The sequence below is a fragment of the Barbus barbus genome (assembly GCF_936440315.1).
Source record: "Barbus barbus genome assembly, chromosome: 3".
Lineage (NCBI taxonomy): Eukaryota > Metazoa > Chordata > Actinopteri > Cypriniformes > Cyprinidae > Barbus > Barbus barbus.
The window spans coordinates 13,571,732-13,593,261 of NC_136731.1; the positions used below are offsets into that span (position 1 = coordinate 13,571,732).

A 21,530-nucleotide genomic window follows, 5' to 3' on the forward strand; every position below is an offset into this window, starting at 1 on the left:
ACTTTTCCTCTAAATTGATCTTTCCTTTTTGTTGATGTCAACTGATACTGGAAATTCCATAAACAAGCTAAATATTTTGTATACAAAAATATAAGAAACATTTGGTTATATTAAACATTGGTTAGTGAAATAAATAAATAAATCAAATGTTTCAGATTCAAATGGATTTATTGCAGTATTCTTTATTTCTGGCTAAATTACATTTTCCAGTTACTCGGACAAATACAAGAGGCTGCTGTGTGCTAATAAAAGCACTCAAACCCTGCAGTATTGCATGTGTTCAGAGCTGTGCAGTGAGCAGAGATGATCCCAACCACTGCTGCCTAATGCTAAAAAAACACGTTTACATCAGAGGTGCTTATAGACTCATGTTAGAGGTGAGTGATGAAGATCAGTAAATAACAGAGCACTGTCTAGTTGTGTAGACTGTGCCTCGTTGTGTAGATTTGTAGTCCTGTGTTCAAATCATGTTATTTTAGTGTTGTTAATATTGATTGAATATTATTTGTAATGATTTTTTGTTTGTATGTTTCTTAGTCAGTCCTGGAATAATCCTTATTTGGGCTGGGAATCCTTGGCTAATTCTAGGCTGGAATATATTTAGAGATTTTCTCAAATGGTTTGAACAGAGCTTCCATGAAGCCATCCTGATAGACTTCACAGCGTTTCACTTTGTGACTTTACAAACTGGTATTGTTTAATATAATGTATAGGTTGTAACCTAGAAATGTGCTTTTCTAAATGAACTAGTTTTATTGTAATTCAAAAAATATATTTTTTAATTTGACCGAATATTACTACATTACTGATTTGATTTACAAAGGCAAAATGCATTAAGAATTCAGTTCAGGTCTCATATAATCTGTCCAGTTTTCACAGCTAAACTCAGAATCAGTAAAAAAGAGTTTGAAAGTTGATGTGAAGTCAACTTTATAATGCTTTATAAATGGCTTTAATTCATATTCATGTATAATTTTCCCATCGTTTAAGGTCTAACGTCACTGAAACACCATCACCATAGGTATAAGTGGCATTATGGTAAGAAACTGTATATTATATTAAAGCAGTTTGAAGTAAATTGTTCAAAATTATATGACCCATTTGAAAATTCTGTATTTTTCTGTAAACATTCCATTAAGAAACTTAATTGTTTTTTTTTTTTCTGTTTTAATGTCTTATGCAGAGGCTGGATGTGACCTCAGTTTGGCTTGTGCTCTCAGTGGTGGTGGTCGCAGCTGGTGTCTTTTATCTGTACAGTCTGATTCTCAGGCATTTAGCCAAGACAACTGTGAGGAACAAAGTGGTGCTGATTACTGATTCGCTGTCAACACTTGGAAATGGTGCTGCTCTTTCAGAACAACTGGATCATTGCTGTCATGCAGAACCTTTGCAATTATGTAACCTAAAAATGAATGTCTACTATATATTGTGATTTAAGGAAGTATAAAATTGTAAATCAGACCTTTTAGAAATATGATCTTAAGTTTAATTACAACTTGGCAGGATAAAAATACAGCACAAAATCACTAAAGTGAGGCATTGAGAGTTATGAGAGTGTCAATAATTCTGCTTTTAATCATTTTTGGAAATATTTTCACAACTATTCCAGTAATTTTATCAAATAGTTGATATCAAATATATTTTCAGTACTTACTAGTGTCGAGCTGTTGTTTCTTCCTGGAGGATAATGTCATTAATTTAAAAGGAATTTGCAAAAAACTAACAGAAAGGAAACTGATGTTGAAAATAATATATAGGATGCATTTCAATATATCCATTATATCACACTGAGACACAATGTAGTGCAGGATAGGAATGACAGACTGATCTCCTCTAAAATAAATGTCCTTGTGAGACTATGGTGATATGTTTGCAGATGGATTGCATATTTGTTGTTTAAACTAAGTTGTTTACATTGTGATCATTTTAGAATGTGCAAAACTCTTCCATACTGGAGGAGCCAGACTGATCCTTTGTGGAAGTAACTGGGAAAAGTTGGAGACTCAAGTTGAGAGGCTGATGAGTGAATCAGATCCAACACTTGTGAGTGCAGTAACACTATGACTGAACATTGTTTGAAACATTTAGAAATGTGTTTGTTAAGATTTTGGTTGTAATATGTGGGGAGATTTGTTTCATGTCTGTGTAACTTTACCGCTTAGACATTTCCACCCAAACTAGTGGAGCTGGACTTCAGTAACATGGAGAGCATTCCTGAGGTGATCTCTGAGATCCTGGAGTGTTACGGCTCTCTGGATGTTCTCATCTTTAATAGCAGTATGAAGGTGAAGGGTCCTGTACAGTGTCTGTCCCTCGAGACTCTCTGAATAGTTTCAACATGTGCATGGATATGACAACGTTAATGTATTTTTGTTTTGGTGGACTGGATTTGCTAAACTGCTGCTGCAGAGCACGTATTGCTACTTCCAATAGATAAACGCACAGACACACTGCTGTGAGCATGTAAGATTATGTTTATGAATAGTCCCATAGCAGTTGTAGACAGGTGGAGCTGGGCGAGGTGGAGGGTTTCAGAAGGATCAGCTTACAATGAACATTGTACCAGACTTTAAATGCTGAATATCTCAGTGGCTGAAGATACAAAGGGGCCAATCAGCTTGAAATTATGTGATTTCTAGCAGATTGCTTGGAAAAGATCTGTCAGCCTGTGCCATCTGGAGTTTCATGGCTGAACTATACATTTATCATCACAGGTGTTCTCCCATCACTGATCTCCAGAAGAACAGGTCACATTCTTCTAGTCAACAGCATTCAGGGGAAATTAACAGTGCCTTTCCGCACCACCTGTGAGTGTTTGTGACTAGTTTACCTTTATGTTGCTGAATATAAACTTAAATGTTCATAACACTAATCAACAGTAAAGAATATCAAAATATCTTGAATATTTAGTGTAAGATATTTCTCAGATGCTGCCTCCAAGCACGCTGTTCAGGCTTTCTTTGACTGTCTGCGGGCTGAGGTTCAGGAATATGGGATAACCATCAGCACCATCAACCAAACTCCCAGTACAAACTCAGCGGATGAAATCACAGCAAAATGGACAGGTGAGTCAACTACACTGATATGTACGGCTGGGTCTCGTTCAAAAAGTTCGATTTCAATACCGATACCGATACCTTGAATTCGATATCGGTTCCTGAATGATACTTTTTTCGATACCAATTTTATGAAATCAATTTGAACAAGATTACATTATCTAAAAAAACCTCTCATCTCTCATCAGACTCATCTCTTGAGCCACAGCACAAAGGAACAAAATGTAACCAACACAATAAATCAGTGCATATAGCATTAATAAAGCTCAAATAGTCTTCAGTTTACGCATCTAGGCTGTATTTACATAGTGCGTGTTCGTTTTAAAATGCATAGCTCAGACAGAATCATAATTTCTATTCATTTTCCATGATTTACTGATGAGCATAAGCATCTTCCAGCGCTGTCTGCCTGTTCTCTCTTCCATGATCACTGCTCTGACAATAACATATTTAATTTCTGCAACATTACATGGTCAAAACACTTAATAGACGGCAATCAGAAGTTATAACAAACACTCAGTGGTGGTTTAAAGTGAGTTTTGAGTAAAAGCGGAATATAAATCTTATTGTATTATGCTGCATGATGCTACGATGTGCATGAATGGTCACGTAACACACGGTCATGTAATGAACAAACATCTGCATACGATTATGATCGGAACTAGTGATAGTGGAAAGCTAAATATTTCAGATATTTTGTTATCTTATATATAACAAAATATTTATTTCTTAAAACAATTTAATACAATTGTACGTTAAATAAAATCTATATTCACATTATAACCACTTTATGTTAAAAATGTTATATTGTTGCAATTACATTCCATGATTCCTCTCTAAGGTATGGCGGAAACATGCATATTTTATAACAAATGCAATCTCTCAAACTCAATTAAATATGTATTTTAAAACAAAAATGTAACTATTAATAGTGCACAAATTGTGTTTACCCTACAGAATACAAACATGTAAACATTTTATAATTTATTGGTATTTAAAGTTTATTTCAACTGTTGTAAAGTAGAGGGACACCACTTGCCACCGCAATTGAAGAATGACCCACCTAGTGCTGCAGGCTTATTGGCTCACTGACGTTGATGAGATTAACCCCTTAGGTATCGAAATTTGGTACCGAACGACGAGACGTTTTTCGATACTCGATGGTATCGAGGCAATTCGGTCAGTGCCTGAAAAGTACCGAACTCGATACCCAGCCCTACTGATATGATCATAATGCCTTTGCACATGGTTTGTAGCTCATAACTTATTTGTTTGTTCATTAAATTGCCCTAGACTTTCTGTTTGGACACTGGCTGGAAACTGCAGACTTCAAACCAAAGTCCCTTGGTGTGACCCCTAAAGAGATGGCTACTGAGCTCCTGAAGACGCTGAGCAGCAAGAAGGAAATTCTGATGGCCCGCTCCATCCCTAAAGCAGCTCTTTATGTCAGATCTCTCTTCCCCAACCTGTTCTTCGCCATCATGGCAGCAGGAGTCAGAAACACTGCAGCTGTGGAGACGCCTGATGACTGAAGGACAATGGGTTTTTACTAGAGCTTATCTACATTGCATTCAATTAAAGAATGTGTCACTGTGCTGTAGTGCTCAAATTAGAAGAAAATTATCAAGTCAGTATGACTGTGGATTTGCTGTGACTGCTCTTGTTTGGAGAAAAAGTAACAAATAAACCATCTATCTAAGTGTATTATTTTATTTACTAGTGTTGTTAAAATTCATAGGTAATGTTTAAAAATGATGAAAGGATGTATTTCGGTGGTGTTGGTCAGATGAGACCGAGGAATAAACAGCATTACAGCATCCTCTGCTGTTATTGTTCCGCACTGTGTGGTGATGTTATATCTCAGCAAACATGCCCCTTTGGTCCCACTCAGGCCCAAATTGTACCCCGCATTTCACACCGGTATTGGGGCCCACAGTGGGCTGCCCCTGTGGGCAAGATTTTCTGCCCTCAGTGGGCCCCAATACCGGCGTGAAATGCGGGGCACATGTGAGGCCCGAGTGGGACAGCCCGAAGTGTGGGCCGGCCCTCACAAAGCAGAGTGGGCCCACAATGGGGCCAATTGTGGGCCCATAACATGCCCAAAGGTATGCCCACACTGTGGGCTGCGTGTGGGCACAGTGGGAAAGAGTGTGGGCATACTGTGGGCTGGGTGTGGACACAGTGGGGCAAGTGTGGGTACACTGTGGGCTGGGTGTGGACACAGTGGGGAAAGAGTGGGAATAATGTGGGCCAAAAGTATGCCCTAAAAAATGCTCTATTTGTCATTAACAAATAACAAATGTAGTTTAGTCCTGCTAAGTAGTGTCCCAGCCGAAAATGTGTACCTAAGGCCCCAGTAGACCTCACAGTATGCCCACACTTTGGAAGGAAATGTGGGCATAAGAAGAAGAAGAAGTTTTATTTAAATAGCACCTTTCCATTGCTCAAGGTCACTTTACATAGTGCTATACAAAACATTTGCACACCCAAATAGACAATGCAAACACATAAGGCCAAATATAGCCACATTATCCAAAATACAAATTAAAAAGATACGTTTTTAGCTTGAGGTAGAGTCTTGAAGGTAGACAAAGATGATAAATTACAAAGTGTAAGGGGTAGCGAATTCCATAATTTAGGAGCATTAATACTAATGGCTCGTTTCCACAGAGCGGTACAGTTCAGTACAGTACGGTACAGTACGCAATTATGTCCATTTCCATTGTCAAAAGTTGTGAATGGTACCAAAATAGCGAACCATACCGTACCACTTTTTTGGTACCCTTTCGTTGGGGTACCTAGCACAGCAAAGGGTATCAAAAGGGTGGAGCTAAACTCATTGCGAAAGTTGATTGGTTTACCAGAATTGTCACTTTTGCGTGATGCAAAGGGATAAAGCTTCTGCTTCATTCTTTCCGCTCTGCTGTGTTCTGCTTATTACATCAGAGTGCGCAAACACACACACAAAAAATAACAGTGTATTTTATACTTTTTTATTTTCACACAGATAATAACCGTTTCTCATTCTTGTCTGTTCTTGTGGACTTGTGAAACGTCATTGCCTAAAAACCCACATAATTTTGAAAGAATGTGAGAATGTAATTGTTTAAAACTCAAATCTGCTGTTTATTTATAAAGATATAGCGCTTATTTGAAAATCCAGGCGATATGGAGGTGCAAGACCATTTCATGCCTTAAATGTTAGAAGTAATATCTTAAAATGAATACGTGATGCAACAGGTAGCCAGTGAAGATCATGCAGTAGAGGAGTAATGTGAGCAGAATGCCTGGTGGAGGTGAGAACTCTTGCTGCTGTGGTTTGAACATACTGTAACCTTGCAATATGTTTTTTAGGCAGACCAAGAAATAGAGCATTGCAATAATCCAGACGTGATGCGATTAATGCATGAATTAAGATTTCAGCATCAGCTAGAGTTAGAGAAGATCAAAGAGGTGCAATATTACGAAGATGGAAAAAAAGAGGTTTTAACAACAGAAGAAACGTGAGAGACAAAAGATAGAGATGAGTCAAATAAGACACCAAGATTACGGACAGATGAAGAAGGCTTAACATGAACCCCATCAATTTCCAAGGACAGATCCATCCTTTTGACTGAGGTAGCAGAGCCAGTCATCAATATTTCAGTTTTGTTATTATTTAGTTTAAGGAAATTCAAGGACATCCAATGCTTGATATCCCTGATACATGCAGTAAGTGAGTCGGACAGTGATGACCTATCAGAGCTGGTGGTAAATTTGAATGTCATCAGCATAGCAATGAAATCCATGTATGCGTATGATGTTATCATATAAATGATAAACAGAAGTGGACCAAGAACTGAACCTTGAGGAACACCCTGTGAAACTGGAGCAATGGCAGATTTATACCCTTGTATGGTGATATAACATTTTCTATCGCTAATGTAGGAAATGAGCCAGGAGAGAGCTAAGCCAATGATACCAATATCAGAAAGACGAGAGATGAGTATTTCATGGCAGACCGTGTCAAATGCAGAGCTGAGATCGAGAAGAATCAAGATGTTTATTAACCCAGAATCCATGGACAGAAGAATGTCGTTATCCACACAAAGAAGAACAGTTTCAGTGATATGTGATGAACAAAATCCTGACTGAAAAGGTTCAAAAAGGCCATTAGCATTTAAGTAAGATCTTAATTGTGAAGCTACAATTTTTTCAAGAATTTTACGTAAGAATGGTAAAGTTGAGATTGGCCTGTATTTGTTCATGTCTATATGGTCAAGAACCGTTTTTTTAAGTATGGGGATCACCGCAGCCAATTTTAATTCTGCTGGAACGATGGCAGATGCTAAACTACAGTTAATCATATGTGTTATGAAAGGTTCAACTTCATGAACACAGATCTTAAGCAAAACAGTAGGATCAAACTGGCAGTATGTAGAATTTGATAGCAATACATTGCTGATTTGCTCACTGAATATAAACCTAACAGACCACTCAGATCATTAGGATCGAGTCAGTTAGAAATACCAAGGATTCACACAAAACAAGGGAGTCCGCTTTTAGCCATTATGCCGCCCACAGTTGGAACCAGCTTCCAGAAGAGATCAGATATGCAAAAACATTAGCCACATTTAAATCCAGACTCAAAGCTGAATCAAATTGATCAAAGTAAAAAGCGAATACGATCATCCATGATGCTGCGATGATGCTGCTTCTATAGCATTTTCTCATGCCGAATACACAGAGAAAATTAAGTCGTGATAACGACAAAACAACTTTCGTTATGTCGAGATCACGAGAAAATTAAGTCGTGATAACGACAAAACAACTTTCGTTATGTCGAGATCACGAGAAAATTAAGTAGTGATCACGAGAAAACAAGACAGAAAAATTATACACTTGAAAATTCGTTTTACTGACATACGGTTTGACAAAATTTAATCAATTTCATCCGATTGCAGATTTTCTACTGAAGCTCCCCATCACCTGTACCGTTTTTGTCGCTGAGGCAAAGTTGAGTGCACGTCTGGAAAGTCTGCATTAAAAAAACACGGTTAATCTGAAAATAATAATCGCCTGCATTAATGTGCTAATTTTGACAGAACTACTATCAATATACAATTACAGTATACAGGCATAGACATACCTTTATAGAAGAGCTGGTATCATAAAATATACCCATTTACCCAACACTGTTTATCTAAACATTAAATACATAGACACTTCAAAAACACTGTATTATCTTCAGGCCTTAGCAAAACTCACATTTTCATGATGCATTTTTTGCCTTATATTATAGATTCTTTGTGTGAGCGTTAACCAATGGCAAGCATACAAGACATTTATACATAAAAATGATTTACATATTTTTATTCTTGTTTAGAAAGGTGTACAGAACAGAATTCTGGATAAAAAAACATTATCCTCCAAAAGAGCATGGAGTCTATTACCAGCCTGTTTGGTATCCTCTCAGGGTCTTTGGCTCCTTACTTCCGACACATTCAGCATGTAGGGTGTGGCCATTAATGGAGAGCTTTTGAAATGTGGTGAGAGTGTGCTCTGCACCAGTTTCATCAGCGTACAGCAGGAATGCTCTTTGCTTTGTCCCCTGCCAGCTGAGTCTCAGAGGAACAGCTTCATGTTCCCTGAGAAAGCTCTTCAACTCACTCACACGTAACCCAGCTGGAATCTTACTCAGGCATATAGTGACAGAACTTTTAAGAAATCTGCGCTCAAATCCAGCATGTGCGTTATCTTCGGAAGCTAAATATTCACATTGCAGCTCAGATTTAGGCTGACAATTAGGCTGCCATTTCAGCTCTTTGGATTTCTTAGTTTCATCTTCTTTAGCAGGCGTCGTCTTTAAAGCAGCATATTTCCCAGCTTCCTGCTCCAGTGTTCTTAGTTTCTTCAGAATGGGTATTTTCTTCAGTATTTCTGTGTGTACCTGAAAGCATTAGTAAGTTATTACAATTAAGTTAATCTGAAGAGATCATCTGAATAAAGGTTTATTTTTCTTGTTTAGTTAGGTAGGGATGGACAATATGACCTAAAATCAAAATCTCATCAAGCCGGACAGTTTTCAGGAAGTTGGCTATTCAAGGTTTTGTGAAAAGTGCATGCTCTGGAATTTGCGATACTCCTAGGATTTTCGTCTGCTGAGGATGTAAAATTGCTATGGGATTTTTATATCTTGAACGGATTATAATGGTGAAGCGGCAACATTATGGCGAGAAATGAGAAACAGGAAGTGTCTAATAACTTTTGCATATTTAGTCTGATTTTGATAAAAAGTCAGAAGTTTGTTCAGTGTATGATCACATAAATGTGACAATTAGGAGTCAAAGTTATCCGCTTGTTAAGTGGTGACGTAAGAAGCGCTGTTTCCGGGTCCAAGCCTCAACTCGCTTCACTTGAGAATAATACCTCAGCAGCCATTTATGAGACTGTTTATTCATATTAAACATTTAAGCTAAACGTTTTCAAACTTACGGTGTACACTATTTTGGTCTCCATGCTCACAGCGTCCCAAACAAAGACTTTTTACATTTATTTATATTTTCATTGTCCGGCTATCTGGGATTTCGGTATGGAGTTAAAGGTTAGGATTTTAATTTTTTTGGAAGTATTATAAAATCACACTGTGAGTGTATATTAGCACCTGATCTGATAGAGCGTTTGGCCGCATGACGTCAGACTTAACAAGTGGATAATGCCACCAACTGGCAGCAGGAAGTGTGTCATTTTCAAAATGCTTTGACATCAGCCTCTTATTTTTACTCGATTTGCTTCAAACTTCAAAATAATGTCAAAACCTGGCAGATGTAAAAGTGTGAAGGGACTCAGTACTGTTGCCATAGCAATGGGTCAACCTTCAATATTCTTTTCAGGTGCTTTTAAGGCACTTAACATGTTTAGAATTTCCTGAAACTTGTCACACAAATCATTATTAAGGATAGTTAGACACTAGCAAAAGCTAAGAAATGGTCATGGAGGAGGCACATTATAGCGCCAGCTTTTGACAACAGTATGGGAGAGAGGGGCTGGTTTTTCCTACAGTCACCAAACTCTGTACAGAACATAATTTGTTCTCCTCAAGCCACACAACTTTCTAATTTACAGTCATTAGCTACGACCAACAGGAAGCAAATCAAGCTGTAAATTAATACATACTCCTCCTAGGACAATCATGCAAATCACATCATATTTTTTCGACACTATGCCAAGATAATGAAAATGCTAAGTTGCAAATGGATTTTGGATATCTTGAAAGGCGTTACCATGGTAATTAATTAAACAGTATTTAACAGTAAAAGATAACAGTATTTTTTTTATATCTTTAAAGTGCATTATCCAAACTCTTCAAAACTTTTCATGTGGTCATTCTGAGGAAACATGTTTACTTTCATAAATCTGCAATCAGAGCCAACAGAAAATTAAAAACTATCACACATTTCAGCTGACAGACGAAGGATATAATACTAAGGTTGTCCATGAGATGGAGTCATAGGATAAGAAATCTTTTAACCCAAATCTTGTTCATCTCATTCTCCATTCTTTAAAGAGCAGGTCATATGGGTTTTAGAAAAATACCTATTCTGCAGTTTGTAACCTAGCTATCCTTCAATGTAAACGGTCTGCAAAGTTGTTAAAAAAGTGCATGATAACGATATTGTTTCTCAAAAGAGAGAGTCAACTCTGAGCCGCCTTAACGAGTTGTCATATTTTCGAATATTCAGCCTGTTACCAGTATACGTCACTAGCTAAGACATTTACATAATCCCCGCCTGCCTGCGAAATACAAACACTCTGACCTGCCCACAAACACTTCCGCTAGTTAGTGTGTTTACATTGTTTCATTGCCGAAAGATGATGTGAAGAATCAGTTGGTTAATTCTTTTTTCCCCCATGATACCACAGCAATACAATGCACACAACCTTTTGTTGGTTTACAAACTGTATTGTTTCATCAGTCACGTTAGCACTTGGCTAACATATCCATCATTATTGTTTTGTTAAGTGTTTACGGTTTAGCAGCTAAACTTTAGTTGTGCGCACAATTTGCTTGCATAATTGTTAAACAAAATGTTTTTATTCCATTATATATATTGGAATACATTATACTATATTATTGTTTTATGCAAAGGTGCTTTAGTGCTCTCTAACTTGCTCATGTACTCCTCTCTGTACCAATCACAACAGACTTGGCCAGCTGACCAATCAGAGCATATGGAAGGGAGGGGTTTACAGACTTTAAGCTCACTACTGTTCTGAACTAATCCTTTCGAAATCATTTACAAATGACTAATATTAAATGTTCATGTACAATGTTTTCTTGCCTTAGATGAATTTAAACCTGCTGTAGGGGACTCCAACACAATATTAGGACACTTTAAAAAACATATGACCTGCTCTTTAAATAAATGCATAGAATCAGTTGATATGTACTGTACTGTCAGTATAGTTTCACATAATCATTTTAGAAATGCTTATAGAGCATCACTAAATGTTTTATATATCCTACCCTCTCACTCATAGGATAAGAAATATTTTAAGCCTGATCCTTTACTGATCAGATCCATTAGCTAGAATGACAAACAGATATATAAAATAAGTTAATACATACTGTACTGGTAATGTAATTTTATCTAGTTATTTCACCAATGCTTATAGATCATTAAAATCATCCTTATAAATGTTGTGGTAACACGTACAATAAGGTCTCATTCGTTAACTTAACATAGCTAAACATCCCTAGAATTTTTTTTAAAATAGGACAAAAAGGCCTCAAGCTACCTCATCCCATGCATCTCATCTCAAAGAAACACCTCCAACCAGTATGTACTTAAAAGGAAAAGATGTAACAAACACTTTAAGCGTGCAGATGGCTGTGCCTCTAGAAAAACACTTTCATAAAAACTCAGGATGGCCATCGTAGTGCCAATAATCAGCCAGGACTGATGGAATCAGTCTGACTTGTGGAAAAGTAATACAAGCATGTCCTCAGCCACGTATGAACTACAGCATCCTGTCCAAAAACCCCAAACCCATACCAGCTCCACGATCTCACAAGTCCTTCATTGCAGATTGCACTGGACAGGCTGCTAAAGAGACTGATAACTCATGGACAGGCTATGAATGCTCTAAGCCTGCAGATGATGAACAGGTTAGTGTTTCTGCAGGTGTGCCCCCATCACTCAAGTTTTCCTAGCCAGCCTGTCACAACATATGACCCGGGCATACCCAGTATGCAGCCCAAAAGGCTACAGTAATTATGTCCCACACCAGCCATGGATGCTTTTATCGTTCCCCCTCACCTGTTCCTAGGATTAGAGAATGGCCAGATTATGTCACAAGGCCTTTGTCCCTGATGGCTGTACACCTCCTATTCAGAGGTCCTACACCCTCCATTCCTGACTTTACATCAGAGGACCCATGACAGTTCGCTCAGCTGAAGATATCTATTGAGAATTTGCTGCCACACGATGCCACAGAACAGTTCAAATGTCAGATTCTGATATTTGAGGCCCTTTTAATCACAGACTCCTATAGTAACACTCATTATACCTATACTTGCATGCGATCTCTGACTGAGCACTACGGACAGCCCCACCATCTGGCATTACAGAGAATTGCAGAACTATTGGATAGCAGTAATATTCATAGTGGAGATAACCAGGCATTCAGGAGGTTTGCTCTCGACCATCTGGATGACAAAGGAACCACTTCAGGTTCACATGTAGCTAGACTCATGTCCAAACTGCCTAATGTTCGGGCCAATTTCAAAAGGTATGTTTATCCTCTTGTGGTGCTATGCAGAAAGAGGTCCAGAAGCCATGCAGATACCCTCTACAGGCAGCTGCCATTTTGTATGGTGCAGAGCAGTCCACAAGTATAACAGATGCAAAAAAAACAGAGAAAGAAACTCCTGGCAGGTTTGTGTACTGTCACTACTGTGACAATAAGCAGCACTTTCTTAAACAGTGTAGTAATTTTCCACAGTTAACTAGTGAGTTGAAAACTAACTGGATTAAGATGGACAAGAAATGCTGGAGGTTTGGATGGAAAATGTACTTTGAAGATCTATACCATTCTGGACGATGGTTCAGAGAATACCGTCTTACTTCACAACGCAGCACAGTAACTCACACTCAGTGGACAGCTAGAGAATCTCTCCTAGAGAACAGTCAGACATATGACACTCAAGTCATCTCAGGTGCAAAGGTGTCCTTCACACTTTCCCCTGCCTTCCATCCCAATAAGAGATTCAAGATAAAGGGTACATTCACTGCAGAGCATTTAGGTTTAGCCAAACATTTGTATCCAGTGCCAGCTCTACATGAGAAATTTAAACCCATTCATGGCTTCTCTCAGGTGCAACCCTTGTTAAGGCCGAGTCACACCAAGCCAACTTCAAAGAACTAGCGGCGACAAAAGCCAGCGGTGTTGTTACCTCGCATCGGCAGCGTCTGGACCAAAAAGCTGTGCTTGAACATACTGCACAGACTACATCCAACTGCAAACTAACACGTGTGTTCTGTAACGTAAGAACAGCCTTCCGTCTGTGCCAGCTTCATATACTTACTAGTTTTCATCCCTTTTGCTTTGATTCTCGGGCAATGACTTACACAATTCTCTTTAGCATTTCAATCATATAATCTGTAGGAGCATTGATATGTTGTTGTTTCTTATTGGTCATTCGCTGTCACAAGGGTGCACTGGTGATCACTCCCATTTCCTTTATTTCATGTGGTGGATTGTTTGTTTGTAGAACTTTCTGTTGGCACCGTTGCTTCAGTATGATTTGTATCATGTCTCCATATGTTTAACTAAAAAAAAAATCAAAAACAAATTTAAATTTTGTAAAACTTCTTCGATGATGACCGGCAGCTAACGAGTCACGGAGGATTCCACTGTCTTGGCTTTACAGTCAGGTCCATAAATATTGGGACATCGACACAATTCTAACATTTTTGGCTCTATACACCACCACAATGGATTTCAAATGATGAGTGTGATGTGCTTTAACTGCAGACTGTCAGCTTTAATTTGAGGCTATTTACATCCAAATCAGGTGAACGGTGTAGGAATTACAACAGTTTGCATATGTGCCTCCCACTTGTTAAGGGACCAAAAGTAATGGGACAGAATAATAATCATAAATCAAACTTTCACTTTTTAATACTTGGTTGCAAATCCTTTGCAGTCAATTACAGCCTGAAGTCTGGAACGCATAGACATCACCAGACGCTGGGTTTCATCCCTGGTGATGCTCTGCCAGGCCTCTACTGCAACCGTCTTCAGTTCCTGCTTGTTCTTGGGGCATTTTCCCTTCAGTTTTGTCTTCAGCAAGTGAAATGCATGCTCAATCGGATTCAGGTCAGGTGATTGACTTGGCCATTGCATAACAGTCCACTTCTTTCCCTTCAAAAACTCTTTGGTTGCTTTTGCAGTATGCTTTGGGTCATTGTCCATCTGCACTGTGAAGCGCCGTCCAGTGAGTTCTGAAGCATTTGGCTGAATATGAGCAGATAATATTGCCCAAAACACTTCAGAATTCATCCTGCTGCTTTTGTCAGCAGTCACATCATCAATAAATACAAGAGAACCAGTTCCACTGGCAGCCATACATGCCCACGCCATGACACTACCACCACCATGCTTCACTGATGAGGTGGTATGCTTAGGATCATGAGCAGTTCCTTTCCTTCTCCATACTCTTCTCTTCCCATCACTCTGGTACAAGTTGATCTTGGTCTCATCTGTCCATAGGATGTTGTTCCAGAACTGTGAAGGCTTTTTTAGATGTCGTTTGGCAAACTCTGGCCTTCCAGTTTTTGAGGCTCACCAATGGTTTACATCTTGTGCTGAACCCTCTGTATTCACTCTGGTGAAGTCTTCTCTTGATTGTTGACTTTGACACACATACACCTACCCCATGGAGAGTGTTCTTGAACTGGCCAACTGTTGTGAAGGGTGTTTTCTTCACCAGGGAAAGAACTCTTCGGTCATCCACCACAGTTGTTTTCCGTGGTCTTCCGGGTCTTTTGGTGTTGCTGAGCTCACCGGTGCGTTCCTTCTTTTTAAGAATGTTCCAAACAGTTGTTTTGGCCACGCCTAATGTTTTTGCTATCTCTCTGATGGGTTTGTTTTGTTTTTTCAGCCTAATGATGGCTTGCTTCACTGATAGTGACTCTTTGGATCTCATCTTGACAGTTGACCGCAACAGATTTCAAATACAAATAGCACACTTGAAATGAACTCTGGACCTTTTATCTGCTCACTGTAATTGGGATAATGAGGGAATAACACACACCTGGCCATGGAACAGCTGAGAAGCCAATTGTCCCATTACTTTTGGTCCCTTAACAAGTGGGAGGCACATATGCAAACTTTTGTAATTCCTACACCGTTCACCTGATTTGGATGTAAATACCCTCAAATTAAAGCTGACAGTCTGCAGTTAAAGCACATCTTCATTTGAAATCCATTGTGGTGGTGTATAGAGCCAAAAATGTTAGAATTGTGGCGATGTCCCAATATTTATGGACCTGACTGTATGTGGCGATTGGATGCCGCTTCATAATCAATTAGCATTGCATTATTATAGGAAAAGGCATTTTGACAGTGGTGATTCCTAAACAATTAACACACATACACACAGAGAAATCAAGCTAAAAGCCTTAAAAAGTTAAACAGTCACAATGTTTTAAGACAATGATACACATACCTTTGACCAAATGATGCCTTGTGGTTTTGGGTGAGTGCATTCAGTTTTAATGATTCTTGTTGGAGTTAGAATGAAGTCAACTGTGAGGTCATGGCTTTCAATGAGTTCCTTTGGAAAGTCCACAACCTAAACACAGAAATCAGGTTAAATGTGAAAAAATAATACTTTACACGTGAGCTTTAGCTCGGGACATTCTCGAAGACAGGACATTCTGTTCAGGATTTCCTTAGAGAGCAGAATTCATGTTTCCCTGAACACATTGTTCCTTAACATTTCCCTGTAACATTGCTTTGGATAAAAGTGTCTGCTAAATGACTGAATGTACATAACTATTGCAAGTTACAGGCCCTTATTGAAAATCTTTGTTGTTACTATGTGGTTTGCTCAATGATTGATCTGTGTGCTAACGGTGTTGGGGAGTAACTAGTTACATTTAACAAAGTTACGTAATTTGACATTTAGGTAAGATAAAATAATAACATATGGTCCTAATGTAATACTTATTTTTTTCTAAAATAAAAGTAGACTATGTGCAAACAAATTATAATGAGGTGGTGGATGATGTGTTGATGAAAAAATATAGTAAAAAAAGTAAACATACACATAAGGGACAGAGAGATGTCAGGGAAAATGTAGAGACTAAAAAGGAAAATGGAAGTTAAAGTGATAACCTTGAATTATTTTGCACAGCCTCAGCCTAGGGATTTAAACTTTTTTTATGTGATGATGATGGCCATACAAAAAAAATATTGTACGTGGTTTCAAATTTTGTTGTGTGTTTATGGGATGGCCTGGATGAGAGTGAGATTTCCCAGCCTCAAATTTTGTCCCAGTCCGCCCCTGCTTACCTGGCAATCATGAACAATGGTGACAACCACAGTGGATTCACACACAGCTCCCATGCATGCCATCATAGCATACTCCATGTCAGCAAAGCCTTCACCTTTTCCAATTCTGTAGCCTGTTGACATTAGATAGCATCATTGCATTACGATAAGATACAATTCTCAAGTTGTCGTAAGATGTAGAGTTACCTTTTTCAGATACAGCGACTGATCCAACTACGACAAGATCCACCTGAACTTTGTCTTCTAAACCGACCGGAACACTCAACTCTTTGATACCCTTGAGCACAAAGAGTTTGTCAGTTGAAACACATGTAAGGGACTGCAGACACACAACACATTATATAACATCTGAATATACATGACTTCACCTGAGACCTAGAACAAACACGCAGTTCTTTTATGGTTGCACCTTTTGGTGGAATGATCCTGTTAAGTAACCCAGTTTTTAGCCGAGGAGTTGGAACAAGCAATATTTTTCTTGCCTGCATTCAAACATAAAATATGCCATAGTACTAGTAAATTATACATGCAATGCAGAATACCACACAGGTTGATGTGAAATGCAGTAGATAGCAAGCAATATAAACAACATACCTGCAGAGAAGCTAGTCGAACTCCCTCTAGTGGTTTATCAGGACCTACCTTGACCACAGCGGCATTGGTGAAGATCTCTAAGAGTGGCACCTTGGCACATGCCTCCAGTGCACCCTGAATTCGGGGATAGTACTGGATTAGATATCACTTCACTGTAACTTACTTCTAAAGTAATAAAAGTGGGGGAACTATGATGTCAGAACCTGGAGAAGTAATTCGCAGCAGGTTCCTTCGAGATTTTCCTATGGGGTTTTATAATGAGGTTTTTCAATTAATCCCCCGGTTTCACAGACAAGGCTTAAACTAGTCCCAGGCTAAAATGCATGTTTGAGCGGTCTCAACTGAAAATATCTTGCCCTGACATATCTTAAAATATGTCAGTGTCATTGTTCTGTGTCAAGATACACACCTTAATGTTTGCTTCTAAGGCATTTTTGAAAAAGTTGCTTAAATATCTCAATTTAACTAAGGCCTAGTCCTGGTTTAAGCTAAGCCCCGTTTGTGAAACCAGGCCAATAAAGTAAAATAAGAGTAAAATAAAGCCTGTGGTAAACACATCTGTGAGCCTGTTACAGGCATGAGCTGCTTCCTAAACCAACAGTCCACAGAATCCTTATATTACTAATTTCTGTTCAAATACACAAGTTGTTTTGTTATTACTCTTTAGGGGGTCTTTGTTGGTCTGGATACCTTGAAATTGGGAATTCTGTTGTGCACAGGTCGAGGGAAACTGGCCAGGTTTTTCACTTCGATGTAGTTCCATACTTTATGGCGTATGTCCCATTTAGTATCCCCTAAATGTTAAAACAACAAATCACCAGTTAAAGACAAATCAAGTAAATTACACAGCAAAATAAATAAAAACAAACAAACGAAAAACCTTGATTAATTTTTATGACTGACTCCATTACGCGGAAAAGGTCACAGTTCTTTCCACATTAATAAAATAACAAACAGATCTTTATAAGGTTCTTCTTCTTTCAACATTTACGGTACAGGAGACGCATCAGTGGCGCATCGCTGCCCTCCTCAGTTCATCTGATGAACTCTGTTTAATGGATTATGGCTATCCGTTTTGATTATTTAAATATTTGAACAGAGGACTAATAGTTATCATTACTGCAGCATAGTTCAACATATTTATTAAAACCATAATCATTGAGTTTTGAGAGTATTAAACATTTGGTTGATGCTTGCTTGATTTTTAAGATTCAATATTGGCAAAGAAATTACTAGAGGAGATTGTGTTGTGCAGTTTAGGTGTACAACATTTGGGCGATCATTCATTATTGGAATACTTTACCAAATGGATTATGGGGTAGTACAAATTATTTAAATATTTTATACTCAAAACATTGTATTTTCATCGTATTTGACCAAGGGTTCAACGGTAACAGACAAAACAAACACATTTGAAGACTGTTAACAAATAGGCTTACTGTGATGTAAAGGGGAAAACATTGTTTGCATCCTGTCTCCTTTTTGGGTCTGTCCACAAAACCTCATCAACATCACAAGCAATATTCTCTGTATCTAAACAGGAGGGGAAGTAATGTCTGCAGTGCCGTATCCATCCCTGGCATGCTTCCTCATCTATGTCACCACAGTCCTCCTCCATCGCTTGGAGAAGGGGTATGAAGTGGTGGGGCGGGAGATTGTATACCTACCAACGCCACGCCTAGAAAAGTGATTAAGTGGGATATTGTAATGACCAAGAGTGGCATGATGATGCCATGCTGTCCAGGGATGTTGATAATGGCGCAGTGCCCTATAAGATTTCTTGCCCTGCATCTTGTTTTGCATTGGTTAATGAAAAATTTAGTGCTCCCAGCAGGCACACAATGGCATAAGATGCCGATATTTGGTTAAATTTCAGTTGCGACGTTGGGTGACCAAAATTCAATGTCAATGTTAATTTGATGTCCAATACCGACTTCATCTGACACTGTTTTTGGGTTGTATAACCAAAATCCAACGTTTAGTCGATGTCAAATTGGCATCAAATACCAAAATACAATGTCCGTCTGACGCCGGCCTGAAGTTATATTGACGTCCTGTGCCTGCTTGGGCTGTAAGTACAGTAGCATGTTACAGGGAGTAAGTTTATTTTCCTGTTGAAAGGTCCAGATGACACTGGCTACATTGTAGCTGCTTAAGCTTGGACCCTAGCCATCCTCCCTAAAACTCAAACCATGGGCAACCAAAGTCGCCCGGATCTCATTTGTAATTGTTCTCCTCTGTCCTCTTCCTTGTCGTACTCCTCATCCCACTCTTCCTCTCACTCCTCTTCCTCTAACTCTCTCTCCAAAATTGGCCTCCATTGTTGTCCAAACCAAGAAAGCCACCCTAAAGCCTATAGTGCTCAAGCTATGATTTCTAAATGAACAAATTATCTATAAGTATTTTCACACATAAGCACTTGGTGTAGGTCATCAGTAAGTGAGTGAGCCATTTTGAATGTAAGTGTTTTCTCAATGAAACACAAGAGCTATATGTAGTTTAATATTTTATTCCTAGTGTATTTAAAATGCATATTTAATATTTAAATATGGCCATGTGTGGATTTAAGCCAGTAATTCATTGGTGTTGGTCAGATGGTGTTGGTGAGAGGAATACATATAGTTTTTAGTGTCCTCTGCTGTTATTCTTCTGCACTGTGTGGTCACGTTACATCATGGCGCGCTGCATACTGTCTCAATACTTCATCCGTCGGTTCACTCAAAGATATAACAATAACAACAGTCAGCGACTCAGAAGATACTGTGGATGCACGAACTTCTCGAATACAAATGTGATACACGATAGACAGAATCAGCGTTTCACAGTAACTCTTGACTGCGGCGGTAAGAGAAAATAACTTCACTCTGATGCTGTGTCTCAAAACACAGGGAGCCTATTTAGACAGCATCTCTGACCATCATAACACAGATGATTCACAACACGCTGACCACTAGTTAGTCAGCACTATGGGTTATTAGACGATTGTAGGCTCAATTCAAATTCCATGTGATTTGATGTCAACAATAACAATGACATTATTATGAATAATTTCCCTTGTGATCTGAATCCGGAGCAGTGAGTAGTGCAGTACTGAAGTACACTGTCAGTCATGATCAGCAGCTGGAGCTGATCTCTACAGAGGTCCCTGAATCACACAGGGGTAAAGGTGTAGCAGCTCACCTGGCAAAGGTGAAGTCTCTCTTCAGCTTCCTCAGCTCTTCATGTTCTGCTGTTTCCTGTAACTCAGTCATGAACTTCTTTTTTCCCCTCTTTAGGCTGCTCTGGATTTTGTTGTTGAAGAAAAGTTGACAGCGAGGATCTCCTGTTGGTACATCAGAAAATATGTAGATGAAAACCCACACCTCGGATACAAGGCTTACATTGAAGATAAATAAAGGCAGATTTAAACAATATAGACGATTTTTACATACATCTTACCTCCTTTACAACCTGACTCCTTGTAGTCTTGAGACAGGATGAACAGAGTATGTCAGAGCCTACAAGTACAAAAGAGGTACAAACAAGTAAAGAAACGATTGAACATACGAATGAATGAATGACTTAATCCATGCAGTAATCCAGTCCTAACAGTGTTGAAATATTAGGTGTGCCATATATTTTATTCTAAACTTGTCTGCCGTCCAGACTCGTTAACTTCCCGCTGTATTAAAATAGATTCATCTATCAAGTAACCAGTGCCTAGTAACTACTCTATTGCTTAGCAACACCCTAGCAACCACAGAAAATCATGTTGTTACTACTTTTCTTTTTGTCGTTTTTTTTATTTAAAAGGGCCACTGAATGTAATTAATGGGTGTTATTCAGTGATTCCATGTGTCTTGAGTGAGACATTATTATTATTGAACTCACTGTTTTCATCTGAAACGCAACAAGATTATTGTGTTTCAAATCATAATGTTCTAATTTTCGAAAAGCCATGAGTAAAATAGGACTTAAAAAAAAGAAGTGATTTCACAGTTTAAATGAACATATTATTGCATGAGTACATCAGGTGTCTCACATTGCTCTAATTCACTCTTGTCAATTATCTGTCAGTTTAAAAAAAATGATTTATTTTGATTTTTGCTTTTGAAATGAATAAATACTATGATTGTTATTATTGGTCATTTGTAACTTTTATTATTTTTAATTTATATATATATATATATATTATATAGATATATTATTTATATCTGCTGTAGCAAGGGCATAGCTATTTATTTATTTATTTATTATTAATTGTATATATTGAACAATTAACATTCAAAAGTATAACATAAGAGCAAGCAAGGGCATAGCACGTGGTCTGGATTGAAACGT

General features: G+C 38.4%; 2 protein-coding genes across 2 annotated transcripts; one reads left to right on the forward strand and one right to left on the reverse strand.

Moving 5' to 3' along the window:
• Window positions 1-368: 368 nt before the first annotated feature.
• LOC306858295 (dehydrogenase/reductase SDR family member 7C-B-like) lies at window positions 369-4,588 on the forward strand (the record flags this gene model as incomplete). The annotated part of the gene is made up of 7 exons (XM_079398745.1): window positions 369-377; window positions 1,184-1,340; window positions 1,931-2,043; window positions 2,163-2,304; window positions 2,643-2,807; window positions 2,928-3,065; window positions 4,383-4,588. The coding sequence occupies 7 exons, from the start codon at window positions 369-371 to the stop codon at window positions 4,586-4,588; spliced, it is 930 nt and encodes a 309-aa protein (XP_079254871.1).
• A 2,492-nt stretch (window positions 4,589-7,080) lies between these two features.
• On the reverse strand, window positions 7,081-18,250 carry mthfsd (methenyltetrahydrofolate synthetase domain containing). The gene is made up of 8 exons (XM_079379357.1): window positions 18,091-18,250; window positions 17,901-18,004; window positions 17,211-17,324; window positions 16,985-17,098; window positions 16,803-16,893; window positions 16,617-16,729; window positions 15,769-15,894; window positions 7,081-8,985 (listed from the first exon to the last, which is right to left on the reverse strand). The coding sequence occupies exons 1-8, from the start codon at window positions 18,116-18,118 to the stop codon at window positions 8,485-8,487; spliced, it is 1,191 nt and encodes a 396-aa protein (XP_079235483.1). The 5' UTR covers window positions 18,119-18,250; the 3' UTR covers window positions 7,081-8,484.
• Between the last annotated feature and the right edge of the window lie 3,280 nt (window positions 18,251-21,530).

Excerpts from the sequence above, each read along its gene's own strand:
- mthfsd (XM_079379357.1), bottom strand. The coding sequence starts at position 18,118 with ATGGAGTCAGTCATAAAAATTAATCAAG. Across the intron at positions 17,325-17,900 it reads ACAGAATTCCCAATTTCAAG|GGTGCACTGGAGGCATGTGC; the intron begins GTATCCAGACCA and ends CCCCGAATTCAG. Across the intron at positions 17,099-17,210 it reads TTCGACTAGCTTCTCTGCAG|GCAAGAAAAATATTGCTTGT; the intron begins GTATGTTGTTTA and ends GTTTGAATGCAG.